The following is a 17,467-nucleotide window of genomic DNA, read 5'->3' as shown; positions in this document are numbered from 1 at the left end:
CCCGTGGGGTCAAAATGATCACAAGAACGGTGAGCAAAAATCCCAGAACCACACGGGGGGACCTAGTGAATGACCTGCAGAGAGCTGGGACCAAAGTAACAAAGCCTACCATCAGTAACACACTACGCCGCCAGGGACTCAAATCCTGCAGTGCCAGATGTGTCCCCCTGCTTAAGCCAGTACATGTCCAGGCCTGTCTGAAGTTTGCTAGAGTGCATTTGGATGATCCAGAAGAGGATTGGGAGAATGTCATATGGTCAGATGAAACCAAAATATAACTTTTTGGTAAAAACTGTTTTTCTGCAAAGGGACCAGGACGACTGATCTGTGTAAAGGAAAGAATGAATGGGGCCATGTATCGTGAGATTTTGAGTGAAAACCTCCTTCCATCAGCAAGGGCATTGAAGATGAAATGTGGCTGGGTCTTTCAGCATGACAATGATCCCAAACACACCGCCTGGGCAACGAAGGAGTGGCTTCGTAAGAAGCATTTCAAGGTCCTGGAGTGGCCTAGCCAGTCTCCAGATCTCAACCCCATAGAAAATCTTTGGAGGGGAGTTGAAAGTCTGTGTTGCCCAGCGACAGCCCCAAAACATCACTGCTCTAGAGGAGATCTGCATGGAGGAATGGGCCAAAATACCAGCAACAGTGTGTGAAAACCTTGTGAAGACTTACAGAAAACGTTTGACCTGTGTCATTGCCAACAAAGGGTATATAACAAAGTATTGAGCAACTTTTGTTATTGACCAAATACTTATTTTCCACCATAATTTGCAAATCAATTCATTAAAAATCCTACAATGTGATTTTCTGGATTTTTTTTTCTCATTTTGTCTGTCATAGTTGACGTGTACCTATGATGAAAATTACAGGCCTCTTTCATCCTTTTAAGTGGGAGAACTTGCACAATTGGTGGCTGACTAAATACTTTTTTTCCCCACTGTACAGTGTTGTCACAATGTGCAAATAGTTAAAGTACAAATGGGAAAATAAATAAACATAAATATGGGTTGTATTTACAATGGTGTTTGTTCTTCACCGGTTGCCCTTTTCTTGTGGCAACAGATCACAAATCTTGCTGCTGTGGTGGCACACTGTGGTATTTCACCCAGTAGATAAGGGAGTTTATCAAAATTGGGTTTGTTTTCAAATTCTTTGTGGATCTGTGTAATCTGAGGGAAATGTGTGTCTCTAATATGGTCATACATTTGGCAGGAGGTTAGGAAGTGCAGCTCAGTTTCCACCTCATTTTGTGGGCAGTGTGTACGTAGCCTGTCTTCTCTTGAGAGCCAGGTCTGCCTACGGCAGCCTTTCTCAATAGCAAGGCTATGCTCACTGAGTCTGTGCTTTCCTTAAGTTTGGGTCAGTCACAGTGGTCAGGTATTCTGCCACTGTGTACTCTCTGTTTAGGGCCAAATAGCATTCTAGTTTGCTCTGTTTTTTTGTTAATTCTTTCCAATGTGTCAAGTAATTCTCTTTTTGTTTTCTCATGATTTGGTTGGGTCTAATTGTGTTGTTGTCCTGGGGCTCTGTGGGGTCTGTTTGTGTTTGTGAACAGAGCCCCAGGACCAGCTTGCTTAGGGGACTCTTCTCCAAGTTCATCTCTCTGTAAGTGATGGCTTTGTTATGGAAGGTTTGGGAATCGCTTCCTTTTATGTGGTTATAGAATTTAACAGCTCTTTTCAGGATTTTGATAATTAGCGGGTATCGGTCTAATTCTGTTCTGCATGCATTATTTGGTGTTTTTCGTTGTACACAGAGGATATTTTTGCAGAATTCTGCATGCAGAGTCTCAATTTGGTGTTTGTCCCATTTTGTGAATTCTTGGTTGGTGAGCGGACCACAGACCTCATAACCATAAAGGGCCATTTTTTAAGTATTTTTAGCCAGATCCTAATTGGTATGTCAAATTTGTTGTTCCTTTTGATGGCATAGAAGGCCCTTCTTGCCTTGTCTCTCAGATCGTTCACAGCTTTGTGGAAGTTACCTGTGGCGCTGATGTTTAGGCCGAGGTATGTATAATTTTTGTGTGCTCTAGGGCAATGGTGTCTAGATGGAATTTGTATTTGTGGTCCTGGCAACTGCACCTTTTTTGGAACACCATTATTTTTGTCTTACTGAGATTTACTGTCAGGGCCAAGGTCTGGCAGAATCTGTGCAGAAGATCTAGGTGCTGCTATAGGCCCTCCTTGGTTGGTGACAGAAGCACCAGATCATCAGCAAACATTAGACATTTTACTTCAGATTCTAGTAGGGTGAGGCCGGGTGGGTGCTGCAGACTGTTCTAATGCCCTCGCCAATTCGTTGATATATATGTTGAAGAGGGTGGGGCTTAAACTGCATCCCTGTCTCACCCCACGGCCCTGTGGAAAGAAATGTGTGTGTTTTTTGCCAATTCTATCCACACACTTGTTGTTTGTGTACATGGATTTTATAATGTCGTATGTTTTTCCTCCAACGCCACTTTCCATCAATTTGTATAGTAGACCCTCATGCCAAATTGAGTCAAAAGCTTTTTTGAAATCAACAAAGCATGAGAAGAATTTGCCTTTGTTTTGGTTTGTTTGTCAATTAGGGTGTGCAGGGTGAATACGTGGTCTGTCGTACGGTAATTTGGTAAAAAGCCAATTTGACATTTGCTCAGTACATTGTTTTCACTGAGGAAATGAACTAGTCTGCTGTTAATGATAATGCAGAGGATTTTCCCAAGGTTGCTGTTGACGCATATCCCACGGTAGTTATTGGAGTCAAATTTGTCTCCACTTTTGTGGATTGGCGTGATCAGTCCTTGGTTCCAAATATTGGGGAAGATGCCAGAGCTGAGGATGATGTTAAAGAGTTTAGTATAGCCAATTGGAATTTGTGGTCTGTATATTTTATCATTTCATTGAGGGTACCATCAACACCACAGGCCTTTTTGGGTTGGAGGGTTTGTATTTTGTCCTGTAGTTCATTCAATGTAATTGGAGAATCCAGTGGGTTCTGGTAGTCTTTAATAGTTGACTTGAAGATTTGCATTTGATCATGTATATCTCTTTGCTGTTTGTTCTTTGTTATAGGGCCAAAAAGACTGGAGAAGTGGTTTCTCCGTTTTGGATAGATAGCTCTTCGTGTTGTTGTTTGTTTAGTGTTTTCCAATTTTCCCAGAAGTGGTTAGAGTCTAGGGATTCTTCAATTACATTGAGCTGATTTCTGACATGCTGTTCCTTCTTTTTCCATAGTGTATTTCTGTATTGTTTTAGTGATTCACCATAGAGAAGGCGTAGGCTCAGGTTTTCTGGGTCTCTATGTTTTTGGTTGGATAGTTTTCTCAATTTCTTTCTTAGATTTTTGCATTCTTCATCAAACCATTTGTCATTGTTGTTACTTTTCTTCTGTTTTCTGTTAGAGATTTTTAGATTTGATAGGGAAGCTGAGAGGTCAAATATACTGTTTAGGTTTTCTACTGCCAAGTTTACACCTTCACTATTACAGTGGAACGTTTTGTCCAGGAAGTTGTCTAAAAGGGATTGAATTTGTTGTAGCCTAATTGTTTTTTGATAGGTTTCGACACTACTTTCCTTCCATCTATAGCATTTCTTAATATTATTCAATTCCTTTGGCTTTGATGCCTCATGATTGAGTATTGCTCTGTTCAAGTAGACTGTGATTTTGCTGTGGTGTGATAGGGGTGTCAGTGGGCTGACTGTGATTTTGCTGTGGTGTGATAGGGGTGTCAGTGGGCTGACTGTGATTTTGCTGTGGTGTGATAGGGGTGTCAGTAGGCTGACTGTGATTTTGCTGTGGTGTGATAGGGGTGTCAGTGGGCTGACTGTGATTTTGCTGTGGTGTGATAGGGGTGTCAGTGGGCTGACTGTGATTTTTCTGTGGTGTGATAGGGGTGTCAGTGGACTGACTGTGATTTTGCTGTGGTGTGATAGGGGTGTCAGTGGACTGACTGTGATTTTGCTGTGGTGTGATAGGGGTGTCAGTGGGCTGACTGTGATTTTGCTGTGGTGTGATAGGGGTGTCAGTGGGCTGACTGTGATTTTGCTGTGGTGTGATAGGGGTGTCAGTGGGCTGACTGTGATTTTGCTGTGGTGTGATAGGGGTGTCAGTGGGCTGACTGTGATTTTGCTGTGGTGTGAAAGGGATGTCAGTGGGCTGACTGTGATTTTGCTGTGGTGTGATAGGGGTGTCAGTGGGCTGACTGTGATTTTGCTGTGGTGTGATAGGGGTGTCAGTGGGCTGACTGTGAATGCTCTGAGAGACTGCAGGGGTTGTGACCCGTTTTTGTTGGTTATGTTGTCATAGTTGTGCCTAGGGGGGCATATGGGGGAGGGAATGCTGTCACCTCCAGGTAGGTGTTTGTCCCCCTGTGTGCTGAGGGTGTCAGGTTCTTGTCCAGTTATGGCATTTAGGTCGCCACAGACTAGTACATGTCTCTGGGTCTGGAAATGATTGATTTCCCCCTCCAGGATGGAGAAGCTGTCTTCATTAAAGTATGGGGATTCTAGTGGGGGGATATAGGTAGCACACAGGAGGGCATTTTTCTCTGTTGAGGTCATTTCCTTTAAAATTTCTAGCCAAATGTAAAATGTTCCTGTTTTGATTAATTTAATTGTGAGTTAGGTCTGCTCTATACCAAATTTGCATACCCCCTGAGTCCCTTCCCTGTTTCACACCTGGTAGTTTGGTGGATGGGACCTCTCTCTCTCTCTCTCTCTCTCTCTCTCTCTCTCTCTCTCTCTCTCTCTCTCTCTCTCTCTCTCTATCTCTCTCTCTCTCTCTCTCTCTCTCTCTCTCTCTCTCTCTCTCTCTCTCTCTCAAGGTGAAGGTCAGACTTCTTCAGACAAGCAGTTTGACAGACAGATGCATCTCCTTTGCTTTGTGGCAACACAATCCTAGCCAAACACTCTTGATGAAGTCATCATCTCCATCGTGGGAGAGAGCAGTGGAGGCTCGCAGACTGTTTTTATTCACGCTGAATAATCAAGCTAATCAATATTCTATCAGCAGGCCACATCATCAAACACTGTCATTATCTGTGTTTCTCTCCTGGTGACTCTGTCACTAAGCCTGGCTGGGCACAGCCCCGAGCCACACCGCCTTGCCTTGTCCTCCTCATCCTCAGCCCCGAGCCACACCGCCTTGCCTTGTCCTCCTCATCCTCAGCCCCGAGCCACACCGCCTTGCCTTGTCCTCCTCATCCTCAGCCCCGAGCCACACCGCCTTGCCTTGTCCTCCTCATCCTTGTCCCCCTCATCACACAAATAAAGTCATTTTCTGTCTGTTCCTAGGCAATATCCATCTGGTTCCTGTATGGTTTGAGTGGTTTTGGTTTATGTGTGTGAAAAAGTGATTATCATTTACTCCTCTCTGGCTCTGTAAAGTCCCTCCAAGTGTTCTTCTTCCCAAAGAGAGAGAACTTTGGGGGGAAGAGAAGTTCCGACCAAAGTGATATCACGTCCTGGATTAGACTTCAAATGAGAAATCAGCCCAGTTTACCAAAACACACATTAATCTTTTGTAGAAGTGATCACTGACAGTAGAACTGACCTCACATAAACTCTGTTCATTTGCAGCTGTCAGAAACTCTGTTCATGTGCAGCTGTCAGAAACTCTGTTCATGTGCAGCTGTCAGAAACTCTGTTCATGTGCAGCTGTCAGAAACTCTGTTCATGTGCAGCTGTCAGAAACTCTGTTCATGTGCAGCTGTCAGAAACTCTGTTCATGTGCAGCTGTCAGAACACATTCTCTTTTGTTTCTTTCGATTACTCTCTCATCTTTCATGTTTGATCAGTTATATTGATGCTATTTCTTCTCATGCAACCAGGTTTACTGAGTGAGTGAGTGAGTGAGTGAGTGAGTGAGTGAGTGGGTGAGTGGGTGAGTGAGTGATTGAATAAGTGAATGAGTGAATGAGTGAGTGAGTCAGTGAGTGAGTCAGTGAGTGGTCATAACTGTCCATTGTCCTCTGCAGATATTGATGAGTGCAGTATAAACCGCGGTGGCTGTAAATATGGCTGTGTCAACACTCAGGGCAGCTATGAGTGTACTTGTCCACCTGGATACAAGCTACACTGGAATAGGAAGGACTGCATTGGTATGTAACAACACCACCACCCGGTGGTCAGAACATAGAAACACACATTATGGTTTGGTTCCAAAGTAATTGAAAGGATGGTGTAATTGAGGAGTAGTGTATGATTGTGATGTTGTTTTTGTGTTCTTCCAGAGCTGATGAAATGTCTGCCTGGCCTAGCTCCAAAGACCACTCTGACCTGCAGTAAAACAGGCAAGAAAGAGAGCTGCTCCCTCACCTGCTCCTCCAAGGCTCACTATCTGGCAGGTAGAGACATCCATTTTACATTTACATTTTAGTCATTTAGCAGACACTCTTATCCAGAGCGACTTACAGTTAGTGAGTGCATACATTTTCATACTGGCCCCCCATGGGAAACGAACCCACAACCCTGGCGTTGCAAGCGCCATGCTCTACCAACTAAGCTACAGGGGACTACGTCCATATAAAATATCAGCGTTAATACACATTGTTACAGTTTTTATCTCAGACATTGTGTGCTATTGATTTAAATGACTTCTGACTGAAGCTGTAACTATGTTTGATCATTTGCAGAATCTGACAGCAGCTATACAATGAGCTGTGGCATCCCCATCCTGCGAGGCAAAACCCCAGCCAGACTGAACACAAGCAGCACTCCGAGCTGCATAGGTACAGTGTCCCACAGAGACATTCTTAGGACTTAGGTAGAAGGTTGCAGATGTAGCTAGGGTTAGGGTTTGGGTTAGGGTAAGGGTTGCGGCTGTAGCTAGGGTTAGGGTAAGGGTTTGGGTTAGGGTAAGGGTTGCGGCTGGAGCTAGGGTTAGGGTTTGGGTTATGGTCAGAATCAATGGGTTTGTATATTGTTCCTATCTGTGCCACTGCATATATGCAACTGTTGTGGACTGAATGGTTCTGTTGTAGTGTGATCCTTCTCTACACCCATCCACCTACACTGCTCTGTTTGCCTGTAGAAACAGGGGCCCCTCCAGTGAAGCAGACCGCCTCTTTCAAGATCAAAGATGCCAAGTGCCACCTGCACCCCAAGCTGACAGGCCGGGCTGAGGACAGGGGCCGAGCGCTGGGGCCAGGTGAGGGGCCACATCTGGCCTACATTCCAGACCTTGGTAATGATGGCCTTACAAAAAAACTGACAATTCAACTACAGTGCATTCTTTTTTTCTGTATGTCTCATATTCAGTGTGTGCATATTCAACAGCAAATTTGTAGGTAAGTGGGTCTCTGTGTATTTGCTACATAGTAACCCTCACTGTGATTATGTGCAATGAAGCCAGTAATCTGTCTAACATATGCAGCTAACAGACCAATGCTACCACCCCAACTCTAACCCATAAAAGACCAAGCATTGATGTTGACACCCAGTAACTTACCATGTTGTTTTACAATAATGTGCCCCTAGGAAGTGGACAGCCCTGCAGTAACTGCCTGGTTACGTTTGTCAACCTCAAATGTGACTCCTCCAAGAAGGCCAAAGGGCGTCGTGCCCGTAACCCCACCAACAAAGAAGTGACACGCATCACCCTGGAGCTCGAGGCGGAGGTCAAGCCAGGAGACACCACAGGTCAATCAGTCTGGACACCAGTACTGAGATTTACAAGATGTCCGCTTTGATATACCTCCTTGCCACTGTGATTGACTGATTGATTCATTTTTTGATTGCTTAAGGAATTCATTGATTCATTGATTGATCTGGTCATATGTACTGTCCCTTCTCCCCCATAGGGAGCTGTAACCTGAGTTGCCTGCGCCAGCGCATGGAGAAGCAGGTGAAGACATACATCAAGGCCCTGAAGAAGTCGATCAACCAGGAGCGTTTCCTGATACGTGTGGCTGGGCTGGAGTACGAGGTGGCCCAGAAGCTGCCCCAGGTCGACTCAGGCCACGAGAACTGTGGTCCAGGATGGGAGAAGGACAGCGGACGATGTGGTAAGAAAGACCAGTTTGGCAGCCATCTTTCTCTGTCACCAGTTACCATGTAGACCATGACTCTGTACGAACATTTTATTATATTACAGATGGCATAAACAGTCAAGGCCCTGTGATGACACAAACCATAAGCTGACATCAGTTCTCATGACTATTTATGACTCGTGTGTACTTATGTATTCTTAGAGTCTCATGTACTGAATAGAAAAACATCTCCAGATGTTGGTGTGTTAGTTTGGAGTCAAGAGTGTTTGGTGTCAGTGTGTGTACTGTACTGTATAGCTCTCTCACCAGACCCCCTGGCTATTCTCTCAGTCAGATGTTTGCCGGGATCTTACTACCATGGGGAACAGGAGCGCTGTGTCCAGTGCCCACCTGGCACCTTCCAGGAGAGGGAGGGGCAGCTGGCCTGTGACCTGTGCCCAGGCAGTGATGGGCATGGACCTGCCGGGGCTCGCAACATCTCCTCCTGCGCAGGTACATACACACCCCTGATGGCAGAGTGCACTAATTATCCATTCAGTGAAGTGTAGCACAGTGTACTGTACTTCTCTATCTGACTGAAAGTGTCTTGTTACTGTTGTCTACATCAAGGTCAGTGCCCAACTGGCTACTTCTCCAGTGATGGGTTTCAGCCATGCCAGCCATGCCTGTTTGGCTCCTACCAGCCTGACCTGGGACGGACCCTGTGCTTCCCCTGCGGAGGGGGGCTGAGCACCAAGCGGGAGGGGGCCAGCTCCTTCCATGACTGTGAGGTCAAAGGTCAGTTCATATTATCCTCACATCTGTGCCATTGATTCAATATTATTTCACCTCAGATTTGGTTTGTAAGAGTGAATATGTGTGTGTCCCTCTCCTCTCTGCAGTTCAGTGCTCCCCTGGCCACTACTACAACACTACGGTGCACCGCTGTATTCGTTGCCCTTTGGGCAGCTACCAGACAGAGTTCAGACAGAACTACTGCATCACCTGTCCTGGTAACACCACTACAGACTTTGATGGTGCCACCAGTGTCTCTCAGTGCAAGAGTAAGTTCCTGATTGTATAAACCTGCTATCTGCATACAGAATGCATTTTCTGACAGAAAAACTTTTCCTTTTGGACTTTCAAAAAATGTAGCCTTGAGCCTTAATTTGCAAACCTTTTCTATTAATATTAAATTCAAAATACAGGTTGCATAAATTGCCCTAAAGGAAATTGGTCCACACTTAACAAATTGAATTTTTTATTTGATCTATCCAGCCAAATAGAAATATGGATTTTTTCTTTCCAAAACTCCAGATGGATTCACTAATAACGTGTATTATATTGTGTATGCGTGTGTGTGTACGTTAGACCGAGAATGCGGAGGAGAGATGGGTGAGTTCACAGGTTACATTGAGTCGCCCAACTACCCTGGGAACTACCCAGCTAATGTGGAATGCATCTGGAACATCAACCCACCCAACAAGCGCAAGATTCTCATGGTGGTGCCTGAGATCTTCCTGCCCTCAGAGGACGAGTGTGGAGACGTACTGGTTATGAGGAAGAATTGTAAGCACCTCTCATATAACCCAGCCCATGTGTTTAATATAATTCCATTCACTACATTCCAGCCATTATTATGAGCTGTCCTCCCGTCACCAGCCTCCTCTCAACCCAGTGTGGTGTTCCACAATATCAATCCACTCTATAGAGATTGGATCTAGGTTTCAATAAACACGGAACATTCTCAAACAACAAATACTGTACTATACATAGTTCAATTTTAAGGTTTTAGTTTTTAAGGCGTCTACTTGAGAAGCTTTCAAGTTCAGGAAATTATCATAAGAGCAGATTGAGATTGAGTGCCTGCATACCCTATGTGCAAAGTATTTTGTCAATCTTCTCTGTCTCTCGTCTGTTCTTCCAGGGTCAGCCACGTCCATCACAACCTATGAGACGTGTCAGACGTATGAGCGACCTATAGCCTTCACCGCCCGCTCCCGCAGACTCTGGATCAACTTCAAGTCCAACGAGGCTAACAGTGCCCGAGGCTTCCAGATCCCCTATGTCACCTATGACGGTAAACTCTCACCCACCACACAGACATTCACTGACGAAACAGAGGGGGCAAGTCTTCGGATTCTGAGGTGTTTATTGTATCGTGTTTTTGTGCATTCACAGAGGATTATGAACAGCTTGTAGAGGACATTGTCAGAGATGGAAGACTCTATTCCTCTGAAAACCATCAAGAAATCCTAAAGGTTAGTGCCTGCTGCTAAGATACATACTACTGCATCCCTCAGTGGGTCATATTCATGTTCAAGTCAGGTATTGTCTGAATAAATACTTTTCAATACTTGAATACTTGTCAGTTAAGTGGGCTGTGTTGTTCTCTTCTTCCTATCAGGATAAAAAGCTGATTAAAACTCTCTTCGACGTGCTGGCCCACCCAAACAACTACTTCAAGTACACCCCTCGGGAGTTCAGCGAGATGCTGCCGCGCTCCTTCTTGCGCCTCATAAGCAGCAAAGTCTCTGCGTTCTTGCGACCATATAAGTAGTCTCCACATCAAACCCCGCCCCTGAAGGACCAGACCCCACCCCCCTCTTACAGGCCAAACACCAAACTCTCACAGGACTTATAACAAGTTGACAAAAATAACATTTTTTTTTCTTCTTCTATTTTTTCATACTGTAGGCTTGACGACACACTTCACTATGCAGTCTCATATGTCGAACTTAATCTGTTTTGCAGTATTTAGTTTTATACCCTTTAATTTTCTCCAAAACCATGCTGTCTCTGAAGCCAACCAACTTGAGTCAAAGTACAGTACAGGCTTTCTTGCTCATCTCTTCTTTCTGAATATTTATCACGACTCCAATATGTTTGTGTCGTTCTTTGTTGTTGTCGTCATTCTTGTTTCTATTATCATATAGCATAGATGGCCTTGTCTGTCATTTTCACAGCAATCCCTAATGAGAAGGATGTGTGTGTATTTCAGATGACGCATGTTGTCTGTTTGTTGACAAAATGGACAATGGTAGAGGCATTTATTTCAAACAGGAAGAAGGATATTACAAGGGCAATATGTTTGTCACATTTGTTTTGAGCTGGAACAGGGTTATCGTAAACGTGCTTTAATATATAGTCTTTCACTTGAGTTCCAGCTTTAACTCTTACCATGCCAGGATGAGTCTGTTTTGATAAATGTATAAGCTTTTGTACATCTATATCCTCCATGAGCAATCCTCAAGGAGAAGGACCTGTCAGTTTCATGTCATAGTTACATTCCACAACATTCAAAGACTTACTATATCTGAGCTCTTAGAGCAACTTCTTATTAAGGTATTACTGTTAAAACAGTTATTCTAGGTTTTTTTCTTCTGTCCAGATTGTATAACTGTCTGTTACCTACCTTCAGATATTTTCTGTTATTCTATATCCAAGTTAACTTAACAAAGTGTATAAATAGTAGTTTATCATTTTTCTCCCAGAAGGTGATGGACATTTTGGAAAAGAAATAGAAAACTAGATTTGTGAGAGTCACAGGAGACAGAGAAATGTCTCTATGGTCCATGACTGGTGAGTGAGAGACAGAGAGACGTCTTAATTAAAGGACAAGGCTCTGTGATACAGAAAATGTCTTTATTGGACACAACTCTGTGAGAGAGTTGTCTTTGAGGGACATATGTTTGCTGCTTCTTTTAAAAAGGTCACTTTAATTATTCAATCTCAAGTCCTTTCTGTCCTCGCATCACACTAATAGTCCATTGCATTAATATAAAAGAAAGTTGAGTGTTTAGAGAGATGCATCATAAGTATAAATATAATTATACCGCCTGTCCTCATGTAAGTTGATAGTCACATCACATTTGCCTCTCCATCCATGGACTACCAACTGATTGTAATGTTTTTCTTTCAATCTTGTAAATAATGGAAAAAAAATAGACACGGTTTGAATCCTTTTTAATCTAAATTATCTTGGAACAGGATCCCCAAAGTATTTTCCGCCCATGTCCTCTTCACCCTCTCCCAAACCCAAAGACCCCCCCCCCACCAGCCTCCTTTTTCCCAAATGCCCCATGTCAGATTCTGTCCCAATAAGACTAGCTCTTCCAAAGACTGCCCGCACGGCAGGCCAAGTTATTATCTTGTGAACTAGATCTAGAGCCTGTCATCCTACCTTTGTTATATATTGCAATGAATGAAGTCTCCATTGTGTTACTCCTCTCTCTGTGTCCAGAGAAATACAAAAAAACAATGTTGAAACCTGTCAAAACATAACAAAGCATTGTCTTTTCTTGGACTAATTAAAACATTTTAGTGACTGGATTAGGGTTGTGAATGAAGTTACTTTATATTCAGCATCCCACTACAATAATGTTGAAAAACTAATATAGTTGATCAATACAATACTATTACAATTGAATTATTGCTGACAATTGCATTGTCAATGTAAAAGCTAATGACAACAAGTAATCCTAATACACTCAAAACCTTTGTTAAAGAAAAATAAACAGAGCTACTGCTCTTAAATATCATATGGATTTCCCTTGGAAATTCTGTTTTTATTTTATTTTTAATTTTTGTTGTAAATAAAAGAGAAAATAAACAGTGTAAACAGTAAAAGCTACTGCACACTACCTTTAGATAGTTGGAAGCACAGGTGCTTCTGGGTAAGATAAAGGGATTTTGACCACATTCCTACATTGTAAGACAAGCGTGGCCTAGCCATGCAGACCACATAGTCAGAAGGAACTGTTTAATACACATCACACAGAATATCTGCCATATCTGTATTCTTTTGAATGTAAAAAACAAAACAAAAAGCCTAGCTACATTTATGGTTGTTTTAAGTTGCCATTAGGATTTATACCACCCTGTTTTTAAAAAACATTTTCGATGTCAATAGCAGCAGTCCATAGCGCTCACTGCTCCCACCCGTCCCAACTCACCATCCCCTCTCTTCATCCCTCTGTCCCTGCAGCCTGAACACATCAGATGGTTTTGTTTTTTTATTCGTTTTTTTTTTACATGAGTTTGCTATGATGGATCATAGAGTTGATAATGGTATTTGCACTTGAAAATTGTTATTGCTCATGTAAAAATGTCTGGATTTTGTATTGTCTTTTTAAATGAATGGAATTGGTGTGCTTACATTTCTTGTAGCGCTCGTTTGTTCTCTAAATGCTCGCCTACTGTGTTCAACCCATAAAGATGCACACGTACACTACCGTTCAAATGTTTGGGGTCACTTAGAAATGTATTTGTTTTCGAAAGAAAAGCAATTTTTCTGTCCATTAAAATAACATCAAATTGATCAGAAATACAGTGTAGACATTGTTAATGTTGTAAATGGCTATTGTAGCTGGAAACGGCTGACTTTTAATGGAATATCTACATAGGTGTACAGAGGCCCATTATCAGCAACCATCAGTCATGTGTTCCAATGGCACGTTGTGTTTGCTAATCCAAGTTTATCATTTTAAAAAGGCTAATTGATCATTAGAAAACCCTTTTGAAATTATGTTAGCACAGCTGAAAACTGTTGTGCTGATTAAAGAAGCAATCAAACTGGCCTTCTTGAGACTAGTTGAGTATCTGGAGTATCAGCAATTGTGGGTTCGATTACAGATTCAAAATGGCCAGAAACAAATAACTTTCTTCTGAAACTCGTCAGTCTATTCTTGTTCTGAGAAATGAAGGCTATTCCATGCGAGAAATTGCCAAGAAACTGAAGATCTCGTACAACGCTGTGTACTACTCCCTTCACAGAACAGCGCAAACTGGCTCAAACCAGAATAGAAAGAGGAGTGGGAGGCCCTGGTGCACAACTGAGCAAGAGGACAAATACATTAGTGTCTAGTTTGAGAAACAGACGCCTCACAGGTCCTCAACTGGCAGCTTCATTAAATAGTACCCGCAAAACACCAGTCTCAACGTCAACAGTGAAGAGGCGACTCTGGGATGCTGACCTTCTAGGCAGAGTTGCAAAGAAAAAGCCATATCTCAGACGGGCCAATAAAAATAAAAAGATGGGCAAAAGAACACAGACACTGGACAGAGGAAGATTGGAAAAAAGTGTTATGGACAGACTAATCGAAGTTTGAGGTGTTCGGATCACAAAGAAGAACATTTGTGAGACGCAGACCAAATAAAAAGATGCTGGAGGAGTGCTTGATGCCATCTGTCAAGCATGGTGGAGGCAATGTGATGGTCTGAGGGTGCTTTGGTGGTGGTAAAGTGGGAGATTTGTACAGGGTAAAAGGGATCTTGAAGAAGGAAGGCTATCACTCCATTTTGCAACGCCATGCCATACCCTGTGGACGGCGCTTGATTGGAGCCAATTTCCTCCTACAACAGGACAATGACCCAAAACACAGCTCCAAACTATGCAATAACTATTTAGGGAAGAAGCAGTCAGCTGGTATTCTGTCTATAATGGAGTGGCCAGCACAGTCACCGGATCTCAACCCTATTGAGCTGTTTTGGGAGCAGCTTGACCGTATGGTACGTAAGAAGTGCCCATCAAGCCAATCCAAATGTGGGAGGTGCTTCAGGAAGCATGGGGTGAAATCTCTTCAGATTACCTCAACAAATTGACAACTAGAATGCCAAAGGTCTGCAAGGCTGTAATTGCTGCAAATGGAGGATTCTTTGACGAAAGCAAAGTTTGAAGGACACAATTATTATTTCTATTAAAAATCATTATTTCTAACCTTGTCAATGACTATATTTCCTGTGCATTTAGCTATATTTCCTATTCAAACTCATTTCATGTATGTTTTCATGGAAAACAAGGACATTTCTAAGTGACCCCAAACTTTTGAACAGTAGTGTACATGTAACTTTATCAACTGTAAAAAAATAAAAATAAAGTATGTACAGAGATGAAATGAAACAAGATTATGAGCTTGTTTCGCTCAAAAAACACATCAAAATAAACATACTGTAATTGAGTTTAATTTCTAATATTATTTGATGTCAAAGTAGCCATTTTCTTGTTTATGAGACTAAGGAGGAAATCTCAGAAGCCGTTTATACCTGGTTCTAACTTGCATTTTTAGACAGGTGTAGACAATCAAAAGACACATGATCTGATCTGATTGTGATTAGATCATCGTAACCACCTCCAGAGTTAGTCAGACACGCATTGTGTAGACAGCTCTGGACAGAGAAACCATTTAAATCATAATTATTCCGCTCTCTAAAATCATTGACAGGTGGCACCATTGACTGATTACATCAATATGTGTCTTAAAATAAATACATACATATTATTTTGAAAGAATAGCTGTGAAATAATTTGCCTAAAGGAAGGGACCAGGAAATCTGGTCACAATGCAGACACAGCGGACAGATAACAGACACATTTAAAATACCATGTGTAGACAACACATTTCTGGAAATGTGGGCACAATCAGAACAAAGGACCCATGTTAGCACCAGGTATAAACGGGGCTAGACAATAACCATCTCTTAAAAACAATTTGAGCAAAATAAGGGGTGTGTCAGGGACTATTTTGTGTAGTAGGTTTGTGTACTGGTCTTTCTGACACACCCTTGAAAGAAAATCATTTGAGCATCAATTTAATCCAAAACAGGTTCCTCCAGTTTTGTGTCATCAGATAAAATGGCTGACACTGCAGCTGTGACACCAATATGTTGACCGCGTACGTGTTGACATGACAAACCAGGGCCTGTATTGGGGACACTCCTAACGTCACAGTAGGCAGAGCCCAATGCAGCTGACAGATAAATAGACAAACATAACTTCTGCTTTGAAGGGCACGCATCAACAATGTGTTATTCTGTCTTTAACCTACAATTAACCTTTTGTTTTCACAACTTAAAATCCATTGGACCAACCATTTCATAGTATTAAAAGCATTATACCCCACTCATAATGTTAAAAGTGTTGTATAAATTGAAGAGGTCATATACAGAGGGTATCAAGGTTTATTCTCTCTTTACAAAACAAACAATTGACATGGTTTAGAAAGTCCTGCCATTGGTAACACTTAGGGCCCGATATAATCAGATCCGCTTTAGCCTACATCTGCATAGCTGATGTTTTGACAGTGTCGGAGGTGGAACTGCGTTAGAGCTGTCCACAAGCAGCTCCGGGCATAATACCTAAAGCGGACATTGCCATTGGCTGCACGGAGTCGCATTAAGAGAAATCCCATGCAGCCTTATTTACAAAACTGGAATGTGAGATGTAATCTACACCTCCGATTAGGCTGATAGAAATCCTCATTATTTTGTTTCATAATTTTCAATTTGAGCGTCATTATTTCTATATAGCCTACACTTTCTCGTTCTAAACTTCTAACGCGAGTGGGACGGGTGTGGCTTCGTGACAATGATCAAGAGCAGCTGCTCACTGATCTGATAGCTCCAACGCTGTTACACCGTCACTGCCAAAACATCAACTATGCGGGTGTCGGCTATCGCTGGTTAATGCTTGATCTGATTAAATCTAGGCCTTAATGAGCCAATTCAATTATAAATGCTACACTTCTTCATTTTGTGCGTCACACCTAAAAACACGTAAACCACGTTTCAGATTTCTATCACTGACTGGCTGGCTACTGAAGCTTCTATGTACTGTACTGTAGGCTATGTAGTAGTACATTAGTACACCTAATAATTTGGTTCCTTTACAACTGCCAATCACTACACCAAACAAATTAATTTGAAACACTGAACTGAGTCAGTCAAATTGCAAATCAGATAATTTTTTTACTGGTTGCCATGGTTCCAAAAAAATTGAGGAATTAGAGGAACTTTAGTTAATGAAGTTCAAACAATGCTATCAAGGATATGTGAAAGGAGAAGTTATAAAGGCACATCCCTAACTGTAAAAATACCATCAGGTTTTTTCTCCAGTTGAAAACACAGCTTGAAGGGTTGTGTATTGTTCTTCATAAGAGCATGACATTCACTACATTACCAAAAGTATGTGGACACTTGCTTGTCGAACATCTCATTCCAAAATCATGGCCATTAATATGGAGTTGGTCCCCCCCTTTGCTGCTATAACAGCCTCCACTCTTCTGGGAAGGCTTTCCACTAGATTTTGGAACATTGCTGCGGGGACTTGCTTTCATTCAGCAACAAGAGCATTAGTGAGGTTGGGCACTGATGTTGAGCGTTTAGGCCTGGCTCGCAGTTGGCATTCCAATTCATCACAATGCTGTTCGATGGGGTTGTGGTCAGGGCTCTGTGCAGGCCAGTCAAGTTCTTCCACACCGATCTTGACAAACCATTTCTATATGGACCTCGCTTTGTGCACGGCGGCATTGTCATGCTGAAACAGGAAAGGGCCTTCCCCAAACTGTTGCCTCAAAGTTGGAAGCACAGAATCATCTAGAATGTCATTGTATGCTGTAGCGTTAAGATTTCCCTTCACTGGAACTAAGGGGCCTAGCCCGAACCATGAAAAACAGCCCCAGACCATTATTCCTCCATCAAACTTTACAGTTGGCACTATGCATTCAGGCAAGTAGC

General features: G+C 42.5%; 1 protein-coding gene across 1 annotated transcript in view; it reads left to right on the top strand.

Annotated features, from left to right (window-relative positions):
- Positions 1–13,111, top strand: part of LOC121538467 (signal peptide, CUB and EGF-like domain-containing protein 3) — a 17,377-nt gene extending 4,266 nt beyond the window's left edge. The window contains exons 3-15 of the mRNA XM_045206802.1: positions 5,963–6,085; positions 6,218–6,331; positions 6,620–6,715; positions 7,018–7,134; positions 7,464–7,625; positions 7,787–7,990; positions 8,306–8,467; positions 8,585–8,752; positions 8,857–9,018; positions 9,326–9,523; positions 9,882–10,034; positions 10,136–10,215; positions 10,362–13,111. Of these exons, the coding sequence (XP_045062737.1) occupies positions 5,963–6,085; positions 6,218–6,331; positions 6,620–6,715; positions 7,018–7,134; positions 7,464–7,625; positions 7,787–7,990; positions 8,306–8,467; positions 8,585–8,752; positions 8,857–9,018; positions 9,326–9,523; positions 9,882–10,034; positions 10,136–10,215; positions 10,362–10,514 (1,892 nt within the window). The 3' untranslated portion in view covers positions 10,515–13,111. The remainder of the gene's footprint in view (positions 1–5,962; positions 6,086–6,217; positions 6,332–6,619; positions 6,716–7,017; positions 7,135–7,463; positions 7,626–7,786; positions 7,991–8,305; positions 8,468–8,584; positions 8,753–8,856; positions 9,019–9,325; positions 9,524–9,881; positions 10,035–10,135; positions 10,216–10,361) is intronic.
- The last annotated feature ends 4,356 nt before the right edge of the window (positions 13,112–17,467 follow it).

This window comes from Coregonus clupeaformis, chromosome 24, assembly GCF_020615455.1.
Source record: "Coregonus clupeaformis isolate EN_2021a chromosome 24, ASM2061545v1, whole genome shotgun sequence".
NCBI classification, from domain to species: Eukaryota; Metazoa; Chordata; class Actinopteri; order Salmoniformes; family Salmonidae; genus Coregonus; species Coregonus clupeaformis.
Note: the sequence above shows the minus strand (reverse complement) of the source record. Positions and strands in the feature narration are given on the sequence as shown.